This window comes from Camelus ferus, chromosome 12 (genome assembly GCF_009834535.1).
Source record: "Camelus ferus isolate YT-003-E chromosome 12, BCGSAC_Cfer_1.0, whole genome shotgun sequence".
Classification (NCBI taxonomy): domain Eukaryota; kingdom Metazoa; phylum Chordata; class Mammalia; order Artiodactyla; family Camelidae; genus Camelus; species Camelus ferus.
The window spans coordinates 14,192,180-14,210,987 of NC_045707.1; the positions used below are offsets into that span (position 1 = coordinate 14,192,180).

Consider the following 18,808-nt stretch of genomic DNA (forward strand, 5'->3'; position numbering starts at 1 on the left):
TACCCATGTCAGGTCTTTTCACATCACTGACTTTAGCAAAGATACAAAGTCCTATAAAAGAAGACGGAAAACAGAAGTGTTACTTTCTGAAACATCTCTTTCATATAATTATAGAACAGGGAGCCACTCAGATGTGACACTTGTATTCTTAGTAGAGAAAAATATAAGATGGCAAGTCAAGTTGATAGGAAGAGAATGGAATCTAAAACTAGCCTGAGGTAGTTCGAAACATTTCTGCAATCTGTGCTACACTAAATAGCAATTACACACTACTCACAGAATCACAGAATATTACAGCAAGAAGCAGGTTAAGAGAGCCAACCCTTTGGAGATTAATTTGCATATGATCATAAGTTAGTGACCACACTGAAATTACAACCTAGAAATTCTTCCCAATCCATTGCTCTATTTCTTCACGCCAAAGCATTTATAAACAAGTGACAGATCTGTGGTAGTTCTATAAAGACTTCTCTTTCATACATCTTATACAGCAGCCAAACATAAAGCTACTTATTTCTGAGGACAATCAAGGACTACTTCAAAGTTGTACTAAGTACTTTCTCCCCAATCATTAATCAAACTGTTCCAAATCAAAGCCCCTTTGTCTAGATTAAATTACTTTCTCTTCTGATGTATCTAATTTGCCCAGAAAAAGGAAGTTAAAAGCCTAACTGGTGGAACTAGGTTAATAAATGCACCGTTGGAACAGACTTCTTGGCAGATTTCCAAGAGGAGGAGACTAGGGATGCTATATATATATATATATTCATAATCTTATCACCATATTTTTAGAGATTGAGCACTTCATCAATTACATAGTACTATCAGGACTTCAATCTTCTGAGGAGACTGGATGATGATCATAGGTAATTCTTCAAGGTCCCAATAATAAAGTGCATACACAAAGGAAGGCAGCTTGAGCTTTTCTTGGCATAGGTACAGACTAAGCAGAGTAATCACCCGATTACTAGTCTTGCCAGGGAGGATTCCCAAAGAATTTAAGCCTTAGATTTAGGCTTCAAACACACAACTTAATAAAAGGCTTCTATCTGGTAATCCTCCAGGTTATTCTTTGCCCTTCCTTTCTTTTTTAATAAAGCTAAATTCCCTGGGTCCCACATTAAGGGAAAAAAAATCCTATCAACCAATAAATTAGCAGCGGCTTTTTCACATTTCACTCTTTCAGGCCATTTCATAATTGTCATAACTAGTCTTTTCTTTTTTTTTTAAACAAAGCCACAATTTTAACATTTATCATATTTAAAGTTTCAAAGCACACCTGTTTGGCTTGGGTGGGGAAGTTTGGTTTTTTTTTTTCAGGCTTAGTTTTAAAATATTTGATCATTTTCTATTGTCCAATCATTTCAGCACTTCCAAGGTCCCTAGAACACTTTGCCTCCCTTCTCCCTCTGTCCTCTAGCTTCCCCCAGCTCTGGGGGGTCCATGGGCCAGGATTCATCACTAGCCTTTTTTGTTGTATTAAGAATGCCAATTTAAAAGTCTGGTGCCCAGCAGAACAATCCCATGTTAACTTCCTTTGCATTGCTGAAGTAGATACGAAGAGGGAAGCAAGCAAGAAATCAAAGAATGTTAGAGATTATGTCCAGAGATGTTAAGTGACTTGCCTGAAATCATACAGATAGGGCAAAGGGAAGACAAAAAAATCCAGGCACCTTCACTTCCAAGCAAATGCTCTTTCAACAAACATCACAAAATTCATATCCTTTAACATACCCTTCTTCAAGGATTCACACATACACTCTGGCAAGATAAAAGTAATCCCTAGCTAATTCTGGGGAATCCACACTGTTTTATAATTTTAATAAGTAAAACCCCACATCTACATTTTAATACAAATACATCCAGCTTCTTCAGTGTGCTCATGTCACTTTCATTTTGCAACTTTGCATTTACAGTGGGAGAAAGGCTATTTTATACCCCAAGATTCAATATGATATGCTGGACCTGGAACCTCTGATGCCACCAAATTCTTGCAAGCATAAGAATTTTTTCCCTTTAAGAAGAGTATTCTAGTAACTCATTTCCTAGCTCACACTGGTCATTTAATTTACTGAAAGAATGTAAGTAGTCTCAGGTGTTCAGGTGAAGTCAGGTTAGTAGCTGAACACAAGATAAGAAATCTTAAAGAAAAAAAAAAAAAGCAAAGTCCTGATGGTAACACAATGTAATAAGTATGGTAAACCATTTATAAGTTTACAGATATACAAAGAGGTGATCAGAAAAGTGAGTGTTTAGTGCTATGGTGAAGTTATTAGAAAGTATATATTGAGGAAAGGCATTTTACAATTAGCTTTATGAGAAACCAAGATGTAGTTAGAACAATCTATCGTATGAGAAGGGTGTAGAAGTGATCATGTGAATCACCCTACTCTGAACTCTGGAAACTTATGTATATGAAACAGTTTGTACTATATCATTATGCACTTTTTTTCATATTTTTACATGGAATCTTTCCAATTACAGTCTAACACCTTAAACACTAAAGAATCACCTTGTTTCATACACAAACATTTACTGTGCACCAATAATATACAGGTTAGGAGATACAAAGATGAAAAAGAAAGGGTCCCTGCTGCTGAGAATCTCCCTATCCACTGGAGGAAACCAGAATCATTAATAGATACTTACAGCAAGACAATAAAGCTGGTGCAATTGGTAGGAGATGTAGGAGTCAGGTAAACAAAAGGAAAGACTTTCAAAGCAGCAGTCAAGAGCTACATCACCTTAGCCTGAGGTAGAAGAACCTGTTTTTTAATCCATTTGCTCCCTCCACATTTAAGTCATCAGATGAGTGATACAAATTAGGTAGAAATGAATGAGGTTTCTCAAGATAAAAACAAGAGGCTTCCAAAATGGAACTAGAGGAAAAAAAGGGAATCTCTAAATTGGAAAAAGGTTAAGGGATCATGCTTAAAGAGATGCTTAAGGTTTCACTCTAACTGTAATTTCTAATTCAGTGTAGTCTATCTTTCAACACAAGTCCTTAAAACAAATTATCTTTATAAAGAATAAAGATTTAGGAGATGATGCGATCTACTCCATTCAGAACATGCAACTGGAACAAGGACTCTAAGTCAAATAATTGGCAGCCTATAAAAGGCTTTATACAAATTTTACAAGAATCACCACCACCCCAAATATAATAAGTGTACCAAACATGAAGTGAAATGACTTTAACAAGGCTGACTTGAAAGTGATAAAGTAGCAAGTTATTGCCAACAAGATAGTGGAAATACTGCAGAGGCACCGATAAACAGAAATCACCAAGCTCAAGAGAAACTGGGCATATGTCCAGAGAGATCACGTTAGGGTACACCAAGAAAGAGACGGTTCAAGAGAATTACCAGGAGGCGATGAGCCAGGTAAGCAAGCGGTGGCAGTTAAGGGGATTTTCATAACCTGGTCCAGACGTTTCTTTCTGGTGGTGGCACTAGCGATATCACATCTCAGGGAGATACCACAGAGTCAAAGAGTTGGAGAAATGTTTACGTGAGACGCAGAAGTAGTCGAGAAATATCATTCAGGTCTCAAGGAAGGCGGGAGGTGAAGCAGGTATTAACAGAAAAGCTGAGCTTTCCGGTGAAAACAGCTTTCCCTTGAGAGAAGCCCCCGCTCTGGCGGGAAAGCCCCGAAATCCCAACCGGCCCTTTCCCCACAAGTAGGGCTCGGTGCTGAGATGGAGCCAGCCGTAACCGCAAGGAGACGGCCTCTCCCCGACCCGGGAAAAAGAGGCCTGTAGGAACGGCCTCGGGAAACCTAACTAACGGCCACCCGCCAGATCGCGACCGGCGGACAGCAGGGGGGAGGGGAGGGGGTCCCAGGGGGCGGGGCAGAGGAAAAAGCGCCGTCCCCACAGTCGTCCCCGCTTCCGCCCAGCCCAGCCCAGGCTTCGGGGCCCGGGCCCGCGCTGCTTCCCGGCCCAGGCTCCCTCCATCCTCACCCCTCCCCCAGCTTCCCGCCGCCACTCACCGAACCGGAACCGGCTGCTATGCGAAGGGGTTTCCGGCCGGGCGCGGAACGCAAAACCCGGGAACCGCCGCGAACCGGAACCGCCTCCACAACACCGGAAGAGCTGCTCGGTGGCGGCGGCAGAGGAGGGGGGTGGGGCCGGAGGTCAAAGAGCAGAGTTGAGGAGCCGTGGAACGCCTGCGCAGTGTGGCAAGGCCTGAGAAGCTAAGGGAGCATCTAAGGCTGTAGTCATAATTTCTCTGTTCCCCTTTCAGTTTGAGCTTTTTCTTGTTCTCGTTCTTGGAATACTGTTAGTGTGCCCTATCGTCCTTCGCTTTTTTGTGTTCCCTCGGCCGCCTTACGCGCCGCCTTCTGGTTCCGCTCGGCGATTTTTGCCCACGCTCTCGTTTCCATGGAAGCTTTTCGCTGTGGTCTTGGATCTGCCGGAATCTTTGGCTACCTTGACGGAGACCTGAGAGCTAAATCTAGCTCAGGCTATATCATGTTTTATTGAGGATCACAGAACGTTAGTGCTTGTAGAGGTTTTTGGAGATAATTTAGTATATAGGTCTGAGAAGTGGAGTCATTTCCGAGAGTTACAAAGTACATGGCAGATCTGGGACTAGGAAACAGGTTTCTTAACTTGCAGCCTTATACTCTTTGCACCACAGCATGCTTCACTGGTCATTGGGGCAAAGTGGGAAAAACAGCATGTTGGGGTTGGCTTAGGTTAGACTCTGGAAATATGTAGAAACTTTCAGAACTTTGGAGGAATTTGAAACACTTCTCCAGGATGTGTGAGGAAAGCTGTCCAGGGTCCAACCCAGGATTCTGCCCTATGGACATCTAAATGGCCGTCGTGTTGTTCCTGGTACTGAACTGATTAATCTTTAATCTGTGCCATAATTTTTAAGAGAAAATAATGAGGAGAAATGTGTGTTCCTTCAGACTTTTTATCAAGCTACTCAACGTGATGGGTACCGTGACCCAGGCCCTGTCTAGAAGTCGTAGAGAAATTCTAAGTAAGCACTGTAGACGCAGATGACAGCCACAGTCTGAGCTCAGACTTGAAGAAGGGAAGCCTCTGCAGGCCCCCAGCCTTTTAGCTACTCTCAGCTGCTAGAGAAGGAGATGCTTGCTGAGTTCAGGATATCTTGCCCTGTCAAATGTATAAAAGTAGATTATATGTATCACTTCATATGTTGACATTTAATACTGTAAGGTCCTACGGCCCGTTAATATTGAACATACCTGGTTCATGTCACTTTTGTCCATCTTAATCATTCCACAGATCTGTTGATTTGGATTAAACTCTATTTCTAGGAGACAACCATGAGTGAAAAGGAATTTCATCTGAAATTTTTCATGTGTGTGATTCAGTCTCGCCAGTTAGTCAGGACTCCTCAGAGAACAGGTACCATTGTCTGCTGATCATACTCCAGTGACAGAGGGGTTCTCTTGCAGGGAGTTTCAGTGCAGGATATGAGACTTGATGATGTAAAGGCAACCTTCAGGGGTCAACTAAACTTGCTTATTCCACCCCTGTTGTGATAAAATGTTTATGACTGGGTCCTGTCTTTTCCTTGTACAAGTATCAGGTGAGATTTTGGACTGATATGTGGGGACAGGCCCCAGGTATATAAGGAAGACTTGGGGGTTAAAGAAGAACAAGATTTATTCTCTTCCACCCTCAAAGTATCTTGTTACGTGTTCTGCATTTCCCCCATTTATGTCAAAGGAGTAGAGCCTTTTTGAGGTAAGACAGTTGTTGACAAAAGTCAACACTTCTCTAATTTTTCACTGGATTTATGGGGAGAGGGTGTGGGAGGCCCTGGACAGCTAGCTGAGAGTCATAGGGAAAATGAAAGAGAATAAGGAGCACTCCTTTCCCTGAATTCCACCTTGAGGATGACCAAGATATATTGCTTCTCAGCTGGGGAAGCTTCAGCTTCCAGCATGCTCATGCAAAAGCGACCATCTGAGACAGATGCCTTGAAGAGTCTAGATTCTGTGGAAGATCCAGACACCGTGGAAGGCATACCTGTTTTTGAAAATGGTGAGGCTTGCAGTTAAACAAGAGGGAGGAATGTGGAAAGGAGTATTAGAAAATGAAAATTTTATGCATAGCATTATAGATTAGGATAGACCTACCAAATTGTAAATATGAGTTAAGACACAAAGGAGAAACTGTGTGTGTGTGTGTGTGTGTGTGTGTGTGTGTGTGTGTGTGAGTGAGTGTGTGTATGAGAGAGAGAAAGTAAGAAGTCATCTGTAAGACTGTAGAAAGAGGGACAGTTCCCTCTATGAAGAACAGCTTGATTTAGTCAATAGTAAGTGAGTTGGCTCCTATTATCAGCAACCTTAATATGTAAAAAGTGAAACTTAAAAAATGCATTAAATTAAGAAGTTATTATATTACAAAGTAATTGCAAATATTGTAAAAAAAAAAAAAGACTTACCTTCAGAATCCATTTAATAACAAATTTCTTTTATATATTTTAAGTACTGTCAAACTCTTAAGCAACTTATGTGAAACTTCAGAAACACATCTCTGAGTTTCTTCTCAACTTAAATACATCTGTATTGGAGTCATTTAACTGCAAACATTTATTGAGTTCCGCTATGTGCCCAATAATACACTAGAAATAATAGACAGTTACATACGTGACATAACTTTGTCATTGTTCCAGTAGTTTACAGTCTGGAAATGCCTTAGAGATTATTTAGTTCAGCTCCTTATGCTTTCAGAAGGAATTTAGGTCTAAAAAGGTTTTCCTCAAGAAGTTAACAAATTCACTGGAGTAATCACTTCCAGCACCTACAAAATATATAGTAATATTTATTCAATAATTTTTGAGCATTTGTTATTCGAAGTCATTGTACTAGACTCAGTAGGAGATGAGAAAATAAACTAAGATACTTCCCCTGTTTCCCAGGAGCTGATGATCAAAAGAGAGATAATATGAGACAGAGCTTGATAACTTTGGTTCAAAGATATTGAATTCAAAAGAGGATGTCTTGGGGATGTAGGAAGGGAGGGGCCAGCTGACTGTGAGGCAGAGCTTCGCTGAGCTCCAGCATGGAGGCAGGGCACCATGGTCCAAGATCCAGTCCTACACTTTGAAATGGCATACACTCTTAACTTAGTTCAGTCTCATTAGTGTACCCAGAGTTAACCAGACCCACAAGAAAATGGTTTATGTACAAGAATCCCAATTTATTAAGCTTTTAGGACAATACATATCTATATATGGCAACTATGTGGGGTCTATGTCCCTTTAATCAGACTTGCTTTTCCCACGCATAAAAAGCCGCTAAGTAAAGAAATAAGCCCAGCTGGTGGACTTGTCCTACAATGCCCTGAATTTGTACAGATTAGTTCTTATTTGCCTTCATCTTCCCTGCTTTTCCCATTCTTATTTTGCCCTATACCTAATACTCACCTCAGACCTGCTTTGCTCTGATGACCTGTTTGGACCTGCTTCTATGGTTTGAACTCAGCATTATCCCATGGACAAAATTTTGATGTTCAACTTCTGCCTTTAAGGATTGAGGCTTCAGGTAAGAGCTACTTTTCACCCTTCTAGCTCTCCCATTAGAGATGGAGAGTCAGATATCTTCCCGATTTGCCCCATTGGGACCTCCATTCCTCCTTGTCTGCCTTTCTCCCTGCTTGCTTCCCTCCTTCATTCCCTCCTTCTTTCCTTACATCCTTCTTCCCTCCCTCCTTTTCTTTCTCCCTCTCTACCTCCCTCCTTCTCTCCTTCTTTTTGTTCCTTCCAAGAAAACTTGTTGAGCATATACTATGTCAGGCACTGTATTTGGCACCAGGAATAAAGTAAACAAAATGGGTACATTGCCTGCCGTCATGAAGTTTATAGTCTTGTGGGAGTAAGATGTAATCACATGGTCACACACATGGTTAGAGAATTAGAACAATGCTAGTACAATGAAGGGAAACAGTATCATGTAACCAGAGTATAAAACAGCATAAAAAATGGGAAGACCTGAGAGATGAGTATGCATTAACCAGGTCTGTAAAAGGGGACAGTAGACTCTGAAATGAGGAGGAATTTGGTTCATTGGAGGAGCACAGAGGTCAGTGTGACTTGAGTGAGTGGAGGAGGAGGACTACCTGGAGAGCCGACTATAAAGATAGTAGAACAGTCATATCATGCTATGCGTTCTTGGTCTTACTGTTCCCAAGCTGTGGGAGGTCACTGAAGCGTGACAGGATCATATTTGTGTTTTGAAAAGATCATTTTGGCCTCTGGGTTGAGGATGCATTAGAGGGGCAATAATCATTACCTGCTTTGGTGGGATGGATAATGGCACTGCCTTGCTTCATTCCTCAGTCTAGGCACTGCAGCCCTATAGGGCATGAGTGAGGAAGTCAGCCATCAAATAGCATGGTTGGCAGAGGTGAGCCAGAGCTACTGATGCCAAAACACCCCAAAACCCTGGCCTGATGTCCCTCTGTTGCTGCTGCCAGCCTGAAAAATTCATGGGGACTCCCTTCAAGATGTTCTGCTTCCTTGCTTTAAGTGCACCTCTATATGGAGGTGCTGAGCTCCAGCCTCAAGAAAAATGGAATACATTTTGTTTCTAGTCTCACACCTGGCAGGGAAACTGCTAATTTCTCCAACTCACTGGCCATCAGTAGAGACAGCTCTGAATGAGGCAAGCTGTGTGTGTATGTATGTGTTTCTGGCCTATAGAAAGTCATTTGGTCCTGCAATGGGGCACAGTGAGGGAGTCAGTTGCCTAGGCCCCTAACCTTTGCAAAGAAAGGTGGTTAGTATTCCCAGATAGCTGAGAGTGTGAGACAGCTACCTCCAGGACAAAGGCTTAGAGGGCAGCAGGCAGCTTTCTGGGTCAGGCTCTGGTCCAGCAGATCCAACTGCCTACTAGACCTAAAGCCTTCCCTGTGCATAAACCTCTCCTGCTCACTGATGGACAAACAGCCTAGGTAACTTGTGACTGCTGGGACCACTTCTTATTGGGCAGCTAATGGGGGGAGCATCCCAAGAGAGTAGTGTTACACCCATCTGTCACAGCTTCCCCTCACCCCCAGGAAGCATAAGACTTTCCTATCATATTCTTTGCTTCATCGAGGCTGTCTATCACCAGCATTGCCCATGCCCCCACTACCTTTCTGTTCCCTTGACAGTACACTCACACCTTGGTAGTTCATGCAGACCAGGATGAGAAGTTACCCTAACATTGTGAGTGCAACTGTTATGTAGGGGTGCTTGCTTCCCACAATGCAGGTTCCTTCCAAGCAGATATACTTGTTTTTTGCATCAGAGACAGGATCCCCCACATATAGACACTATGCTATAGTGATCCAAGAACCTGTATTATTGCTAAAGGAAAATCAGTGGGAGCTCTGCCTCTATCAAGATTGCCTTAATCTCAACCTAGTCACTATTCAACATAGACCTCCTGATCCCAACCTTCCAGGACCAGCTCCAGAGAACTTGAGTTTCCATGAAGCTGAATCTCTCAGGGCTTTTATAATGTCAACTGAATTGGAAAGATCACTGAATGGGAAAATAGGATTACAGATGCTTTTCTTCCAGTCAAATATTCAGGGATACCAGTAGACCTGTGAAACACTTTTTTCATCTTCCATTGATTAATAGAGATGATCTTATTTATCCTCTTGGACCACTCTACTCTGGGTGGTCCCATATTAAACTATCTCTCAGTTAATCCTGGGAAATGTATTTAAGAGCCTAAAGGCATATTTCTGAGACTTGTTAAACAGCTAGACCTTTCACATTGATGAGGTGTTAGCATATCAGAAGTGGAAGACTCCCAGGATTATCTTGTATAATGATTATTTGTCTGCTCTGCTCTGATATCCCCCTAAACTTACTTCTTTAAGAAGAGAAGAAGTTTATCTGGTCCAAGCTTTTGGCGTCATACCTCAGCTGAAGACTTTGTTTTCCTCTGCCCTTACCAAGACTTGAAAGTGATTCAATGTGCGGTAGACTTGTTACCTATAACCTCTTCCCTGAGCCAACTTTCTTAAGAAGTTGATCCTAATTGGCAGGAATGACTCTATAGGAATCATGCAGGCCTTTGAGACATGCAGATTTATTCTTCAAGTGATGGTGTTCTTGGACCTCCACAATTTAGAACAATGGTTCTCAAACTTTATTGTGCATCAGAATCATCTGGAGGGCTTGTTAAACCACATTGCTGTGCCCCATGCCCAGAGTTTCTGATTCAGTAGGTCCCAGGTGGGGCCCAAGAATTTGCTTTTATGACAGGGATCCAGGTGATGCTAAGCCAGTGCCCTATGTCAGAAACTTTAATATTAGTGGCTAGTAGAGGCACTGCAGTGTTTCCAGGAGTCATCATATCCCAGCTAGAGCTAACGATGACTCTCCAGTGCAGACAGTGGTTTCATGGCCATGCCCAGGGTCTGTCCTCAGTGAGCTTACGTTCTACTGGAGGAAAACAAATGATAGCATATTAGTCAGATGAGATTCAGAGGTTGCACAGAAGTGAGAGGACCAGATAGATATTTATTTCAACCCAGAGAGAGGCCCATACCTAATTGCTGCATATGTTTCACAACATCAACCCACCAAGTCACTGTAACCCATTTACACTTCTGATTCTGGTCCAGAGGAAATCTTGGTGATCCTCTGGTATGACACGCCTCACTTCTTCCTGCCTGAGAATCTTTGCATTTGTTATTCTCCCCATCTGAAAGCTGCCCTTCCAACGGTAGCATGGTTTTCTCTCTTGTTTGTTCAGACCGCTTCCTAGAGTGCCATCTTAGCAAGGTTTTTCCAGAACACCCTGCTTTAGATAGCACCCTTGTCACTCTGCTCTTGCTTTATTTTTCTTCAAAGCATTTACCAATATTTGCCTAATTAGTTCATTGTCTGCTTTCCTCACTATTATATAAGCCCCATGAAGATAGGCAGGTTTTTTTTCTTTCCAATCCTGGATCCCCTTGGAGTCTAGGACAGTGCCTAACATGTAATAGGTGCTCAATATTTGTTGACTGAATACATGAAACCTATAGTATACTATTTCCATTTCTCCTGGGTTAGAGTCACACCTGTATGACTGACATACCTAATTCTCACTCCTAAATGTCCTGGTACACCATCACTAGCATCATCGATATCATCTTTATCTTCTCACTAAATATAGAGGTCTAAATATAGATCTGTACCCATTCCATCATCATGACACCATCCTAGTGGTAGTGAGTGGACTCATGAATATGGCATGCAACATACTCTTAATTGCCCCTCATTTATACCAGCCTTTAGTAATCACTGTCAAAGAGATCTTCTGTCTTTATGAACTACTCAGATTCCTGGTAGTAATGTCTAATTTCATCCTGGTTTGGAGGATACTCTCCAAAGCTCTCTGTATCTTCATTTACCTACCACTACTTAACAGGGTTAATGGGCAGAGTGTATGAACCAGGTATTTTAGAATACCTCAGTTGGTTTCCTCAACACCTATCTAGCTGCTGCGGAATTCTCTTTAAACATCTTCTTCTACTTCTCTCCCCAGCATGCTTCCTTTCATAACAGTTATATTTTTTGCCCCTAATGTTTGCCTGGACTTCACACCAGCACCCCAATAGCTGTCTGATATCTGGGGAGCTCTGGGAAGTCTAAGAGGACCTTCTAATTGCCCTTCTGTACTCTGAGGATCAATGTAAAGAATATGTCCTTTCAGGAGGAGGGTATAGCTGAAGTGGTAGAGCACATGCTTAACATGCATGAGGTCCTGGGTTCAATCCCCAGTACCTCCTCCAAATAGAAATAAATGCATAAACTGAATCACCACCCCCTCATAAAAAAATGAATATGTCTTTCATTGCTTGGTACCAGGTTATGACATATAAGTTGAGCTGTCATATAAAGTGGCTCTTCTTTATGCACACTAGCTTTACCTGATGCTGAAAACAAGACCACCACCAGGCAGTACAAAGTGAAAGAGTAGCGGACTTTAACCACATAGCCTTCTGGCCAAGTCCCCTAAAGCCTGAATTCTAGCTCCCAATCCTGACAACTGAAGAAAGCTGATTATATTTTTGACAAAGTTCTGGATTTCCAGCAGTACCCTAGCTAATTCCTATTCTTGAGTCATTACAATGGACATATGCTGCCTTGAGTAGCCTATCTGAGGCCCTAGGTTCTTTTCCATTGCAAATCCAGGACATGTCAGCTTTCTCCTCTGGAGGAAGGGTCCGGGGTGCCTTTTTCCAGCCCCATTAAGCCATACCAGCAATGAAAATAACCTTGGAATGAGGGCAAATTCAGCTACTGGCTTAGTTTGGTTGCCTCAAGAATCTTTGGTACCATCTCTTGTTTGACTGTCTAACTTGCTACTTTGCACTGTGATTCCTGGTCCTAATTCTGCTGAACTGTGCACTTTACTCCTGACACTCTCCTTAGGCACCCTACCTTGTATGACAATGTTTAGACCCCTTTCTCTTCTTCCTTAGTCACCATACTGTTTACCTGTAGGCCTCATGCTACCAATACCCTGCCCTGAGGGATGCCTCTCAGCCTCCCCAGTTAGAGGCCTGAGGATTGTACATATGCCATATTTTCTAGAACTTCCCAGATCTCAAACATTCTCTTCTGTCATCAGTCTGACATCAAATTATGCAATCAAATTTTGATTCATAAGTCATCCATAGCTAGCTAAAGTATGCCTTCCAAGTTGTTAAGGTTCCTGGGAAACTATATTTGAAATTTAAAAGTTGTTTGATAGACAAAAAAATTACAAAAAAGTGAAGGTATGGTCTTGTAGTTGAGGATTAAAATTAAGGAAAATCCACTTATAAGGAGCTATCATGGTTTCATCATATTATCCATTTCTCTAATACTGGAATATGTGTATCCAATGGTGTGCTTCTCTCAAGAGTACTAACTAAACACTGCCAAATTCTTTCTAACCAGGTCCCATTTTTTAACTCCATCTACCCTCAACTAATATTTATGGATAAGAACTTGATGTATTATAATTGTTAAGTGGGTTATTGATTTCTTCAATTATATCCCAGGTCCAGTGAAATATAAACTTCCTATGAACCTTTGATAGTCCTTCTAGGTTATAAACTCCAGGAGAGCTTGGTCTACCTCAGCACCTGGCACGGTGGCTGGCACATAATGAGTCCTCAATAAATATTTGTTGAATGTATGAATAATAATGAACAGAAGTTTCTGAAGATTCTTATCAGGAAAACATTTACAGCCATTTCTTAATATGATGTATTTCTTCCATTAGCTACTCTATTTTGTGTTTTTGTTTTTGTTTTTGTTTTTTTACTAATTTAGCTCTTAGCCCTTCTTAGGAAGGGGTAACTTTCAAATTTCAGCCTTTAGATTCATTGATGGAATAAGGAACTACAGAATGTGTGGGAAGCTTTTCTATCTTTTCCCTTTTCAAATTTTAAAAACATCCTTATTGAGATATAATTTACATGTCATAAAATTCACTCACTTAAAATTATGATTTGGACTTTGGACTTCCAGCTTCCAGTTCCCCATATAAGGAGCTTGGAAGTCATCACTCCATCCTAACAACAAGTAAAAGTAAAAAGACTGAAAAATCAACAACTGTTCCTGGATCCATAGGAGAGGGGAGGACACAGGGCATACAGCTGATCCCAAAACTGGAGGGACAAGCAGGTGAATACAGTTCATCACAGCTTATTGGAGCAGAGACCGACCCATGAACAGAAACCTCCTGGGGAACCAGTAAAGGGGCAGGAAAAACTGAACTGTAATGGACAAATTGCTGGAGGCTCAGTGTGGACAATTCTGGGAGTTGAAAACTACAGGGGAACCTAGTTAAAGGGGCACCCCCACAGTATTGTGAGATTTACTTCCGGGAGCTTGATCAGATTCTCATAGTGAATATCAGAGAAAAATCCCCTTGGACTTCCAGCAGTAGGGGAGAAGAGGAACCATTTTGAACTAAATCGAAGTACTTTGTTCTTCTTAACGAGGCTTACCTTCAGGGGAAACTAGTTAACCAGAGCCTAACTTATTGGGGTATTATCAGAGTCTAACTGATCTGAGGAAGGGAAATACCCAACTCCAGCCCACTCTAGCTGTCCTGTCCCATCTAAGGTGGTGGGGGCAAGGGAAGGCAGAAAAAAATAGGACAAACACTTGTGAAATTTGTAGTCCAGAGACATAGTAGTAGGCATGTAGTCCAGGCTCAGTAAAAGACTGAAATTAATCATGGGACTATGAAATGCTTTCCTTCCCCCAACACCTCACCACCACTTTACTAAAGTCCTATTTACAGCACTTTCTTTTACCTGGCATATCATGTCTGGCTGTCAAGAAAAATTACAAGGCATATAAAAAGGCAACCCTCCCCCCTACAATTTGAAAAGACAGAGCAAACATCAGAACCAAACATGGCAGGGATGTTGAAATTATCAGAGCAGGAATTTTAAACACTACAATTAATGTGATAAGGAGTCTAATGGATAAAATAGATAGCATGTAAGAATGGACAAGCAATATGAGCAAAGAGATGGAAATCCTAAGAAAGAACCAAAAAGAAATGCTAAAAATAAAAAACCCCACTATAACAAATTAAAAATGCCTTTGATGGGCTTATTAATACACTGGACATAGCTGAAGGAAGAATCTCTGAGCTAGAGGCTTTATTAATACAATACTCAAAAACTGAAAAGCAAAGAAAACAAAGACTGGAAAAAAAAAAAAAAACCAACAACAGAATATCCAAGCACTGTGGTACAACTGCAACAGATGTAACATGTACATAATGGGAATACCAGAAGGAGAAAAAGGAGAGAAAAGAACAGAATAAATATTTGAAACAATAATTACTGAGGATTTCCACAAATTAATGGCAGACATCAAACCACAGATCTGGGGAAGCTCAGAGAACACCAAGCAAGATAAAGGCCAACCGGAAACAAAACATCCCACACCTAGACATATCAATTTCAAATTACAGAAAATCAAAGATAAACGAAAAGTCCTGAAAGGAGCCAGGGGAGGGGAAAAACACCTTGCCCACAGAGGAACAAAGATGAGAATTACATCTGACTGCTCCTTAGAAACCACGCAAGCAAGAAGAGAGTGGAGTGAACTGTTTAAAAGTTGGGAGAAAAAAAAACACCAGTCTGAAATTCTGTACCCTGAGAAGTCATCCTTCAAAAGTGAAGGAGAAATAAAGATTTTCCCAGAACACAAATTGAGGGAATTTTTTTTTGCAAATCAGTCTGCTTTGCAAGAAATGTTAAAAAGTTCTTTAGAGAGAAGGAAAATAATATAGGTCAGAAACTTCTATGTAAAGAAGAGCATCAAAGAAGGAATAAGTCAAGATAAAATAAATACTTTTATTTTTCTTATTCTTAGTGGGTCGAACAGATAACAGTTTGTTCAAAATAATAGCAACAATGTATTCAATTATGTATGCTTATGTATATATCATGTGTGTATATATATGCTTATGTATGTTTATATGTAAGTGAAATAAAAGCCAGCAATGATACAAGGGACGGAAGGAAGGAATTAGGATTATTTTGCTATTATAGATATTCATACCACCTGAGAAGTGGTATAGTGTTATTTGAAAGGGGACTTGGATTATTTGCAAATATATATTGCAAACTCTAGGGCAACCACTAAAAAAAGTTACAAAGTTTTACTGATATGCTAAGAAGTGAGAGAAAATGGAATCACATAAAATGCTCATTTAAAACCACATGATTCACACATACATAAACATTCATACATTCGTACATGATAACATAGGCACCAAGATAGGCCACATTCTAGGCTATAAAAAACATCTTAACTAATTTAAAAGAACAGAAAACATACCATGGCCTCTCTAAGACCACAATGGAATTGAATTAGAAGTCAATAACAGAAAGATAATTGGAAAATCCCCAAATACTTGGAGATTGAACATCATACTTCTAAATAACACTAAGTCAAAGAAGGACTCTCAAGAGAAATTTAAAAATATTTTGAACTCAATGAAATGAAAAACATAACTTGTTAAAATTTGTCAGGTACAGTGAAAGCAGTGCTTCGAGGGAAATTAATAGCATTGAATGCATATATTAGGAAAGGAGATGATCTAAATCAATCATCTAAATTTCCACCTTAGGAAACTATAAGAGAAGAGCAAATTAAATCTAAAGTAATCAGTTAAGAATAAGATTAGAGCAGAAATCAATAAAATTATGTATCAGTACTTCAATCTTTTTATTGCCAAGTAATACTCTATTGAATGGATAAGCCACATTTTATTTATCCGTTCATCAGTTAATGGACATTTGGCCTGTTTCCACTTTTTGCCTATTATGAATAATGCTGCTATGAACATTGGTGTACTTTTGTGTGTGTGTGTGTACATATGTTTTCATTTTCCTTGGGTATATATGTAGGAACAGAATTGCTGAGTCATATGGTAGCTCTATGTTTAACATTTTGAGGAACTGCCAAACTGTTTACATGGCGACCACCAATTTTACATTCCCTACCAGCAATACACAATGGTTCCAGTTCCTCCACATCCTCTCCAACACTTGTTATTCCCCTCCCCACCTTTTATGATATTAGCCACCCTAATAGGTGTGAAATGGAATCTCATTGTGGCTTTGATTGGAATATTTCTAATGGTTAGTGATGTTGAGCATCATTTCATGTGCTTATTGTTTATTTGTATCTTTTCTTTAGATAAATATCTATTCAAACCCTTGCCCATTTTTTTTTCTTTTATAATATCATAATTTTATTTGGTATTTCATTGCACAGAATGTATTTTTGAAATTAGTAGACTTTATTTGCTAGAGACGTTTTAGGCAAATTGAGTAGATTGCACAGAGAGTTTCCATACATACTCTCTGTCTTCTGCTCAGTGTCCCTATTATTCACATCTTGCATTTGTGTGGTACATTTGTTACAATTGATGAACCAATATTGATATGTTATTATTGACTAAAGTCCATAGTTTACATTGGGGTTTACTCTTTGTGTTGTACAGTTCTGTAACTTTTGACAAATGCATAATATCATATATCCCCCATTTCAGTATTATACAGAATAGTTCCATTGCCCTGAAAATCCCTTGTGCTCCACCTATTTATTGCTCCATCTCTACCCCAAGCCCTTGGCAACCGCTGATCTTTTCACTGTCTTTATAGTTTCACCTTTTCCAGAATGTCATATAGTTCGAGTCATACAGTATGTAGTTTTTTCAGACTGGCTTCCTTCACTAAGCAATATATATTTAAGGTTCCTCCATGTCTTTTCTTGTCTTGATAGGTTATTTCTATTGTTGAATAACGAGGAAATATTCCATTGTATGAATGTACCACAGTTTATTTATCCATTCACCTTTTCAGGGGCATTTTGGTTGCTTCCAGTTTCTGGCAATTATGAATAAAGCTGCTGTAAACGTCCATGTTTAGATTTTTGTATAGATGTAGTTTTCAACTCATTTGGGTAGATATTTAGGAGTGTGGTTGCTGGATCATATGGGAATATTATACTTAGCTTTGTAACAAACTGCCAAACTATCTTTTAAAGTGACTGTACTGTTTTGCATTTGCACAAAGAATGGGAGCTCTTGTTGCTCCACATTCCAGTCAGTATTTGGTAGTGTCAGTTTTTTTTTTTTTCTTTTTCATTCTAATAGATTGTAGTGGTGTCTCTGCTTTAATCTGCAGTTCCTAATGACATATGATGTTGAGCATCATTTCATATGCTTATTTGCATCCATATATCTTCTTTGGTGAGGTATCTATTGATATCTTTCACCTATTTTTAAAATTGGGTTATTATCTTTTTATTATTGAGTTGCAAGAGTTATTTATGTATTCTTGATACCTGGTCCCTTATCAGATATATGATTTGCAAATATTTTCTCCCATTCTATGGGTTGTCTTTTCACTTTTTGGATGGCAAGTTTTGCAGCACAGAAGTTAATTTTGTGTAGTCCAATGGTTTTATCTTCTAGTCACTTGCATTCTTATTGTTTGCAGAATGTGCAGGTACAGATACAAAAGTAAGCAAGCGGAAGGGCAGTAGAAACAGCAGGGAGATGAGAGATGACTGTGGAGAGGCACTGAAACAAAGACGTAGGTGGAGCAGTGCAGAGTTAAGAGGATCTGAGGAAAGGATGCACCTCTTGGCATTGGCAGTACTGTTCCCAGGATGGATTCTGTTTGCTTTGTGGCCCACCAGATATGCTTGCTTCACTATCAGAATCCTGCAACCCTTCTACTGCAGGCTTGAGAATGGGGCTATCACAGCAGGGGTATTGCCTCTTGGTACTCTCATTCCTAGTTAGCTTTTCTGTATTTTCTCTGAGGAAGGTATGTAAATGTAAAAGGAGTTTTTGAGGTCCCTCTATAGAAAATATCAGTGATCAATGTTCCTCAAGGACAGGATTCTGTTGCATGTATCTTTTCACCTCTCAGCACCTAATACAAAACCTGGCACACAGACTACCAATACATGTTCATAGAGTGATAGGGCCGGACGGGTAGGTTTATTAGTTGCTGAGGATGTTTGAATGCAAAGGGGTCTCAGGCAGTCCAGGCTAGGAAAAAAATGTCTCTGCAGACAAGAAGGATTTCTGATTCCCACTGCATACAGGAGCTGACGACTCCCGAGATAGATGCGGGGAACCCCAGAACCTTCTGGGGAGTGAAGAAACTAAGGCGATGTCATATTTGAGCTGTGTTCTTAGGGGGAGGAGGAAGGGGAGGAGAAAAGCCAGCAGGAGGAGGCGGAGCCTCCTGGTCAGCATCAGCTAGTGGAGGTTGGAAAGCCTCTCCTCTTTCCCC

The 18,808-nt window shown here is 40.4% G+C and overlaps 1 protein-coding gene and 1 long non-coding RNA gene across 7 annotated transcripts in view; one reads left to right on the top strand and one right to left on the bottom strand.

Moving 5' to 3' along the window:
- Positions 1–4,114, bottom strand: part of SENP1 (SUMO specific peptidase 1) — a 46,434-nt gene extending 42,320 nt beyond the window's left edge. For 2 of the 6 annotated variants that reach the window (XM_032492704.1, XM_032492703.1), the window contains exons 1-2: positions 3,366–3,977; positions 4–51 (exon numbers count right to left, since the gene is read on the bottom strand). In XM_032492704.1, coding sequence (XP_032348595.1) covers positions 4–51; positions 3,366–3,417 — 100 coding nt within the window. In that variant the 5' untranslated portion in view covers positions 3,418–3,977. The other 4 variants (XM_032492706.1, XM_032492707.1, XM_032492708.1 and 1 more) reach the window with 4 other exon arrangements.
- Positions 4,115–4,365: 251 nt separating this feature from the next.
- Positions 4,366–10,402, top strand: LOC116667577. Its single transcript, XR_004324456.1, has 3 exons — positions 4,366–5,725; positions 5,903–6,025; positions 7,418–10,402. It is a non-coding gene; the product is annotated as an uncharacterized LOC116667577 (long non-coding RNA).
- Positions 10,403–18,808: the final 8,406 nt, after the last annotated feature.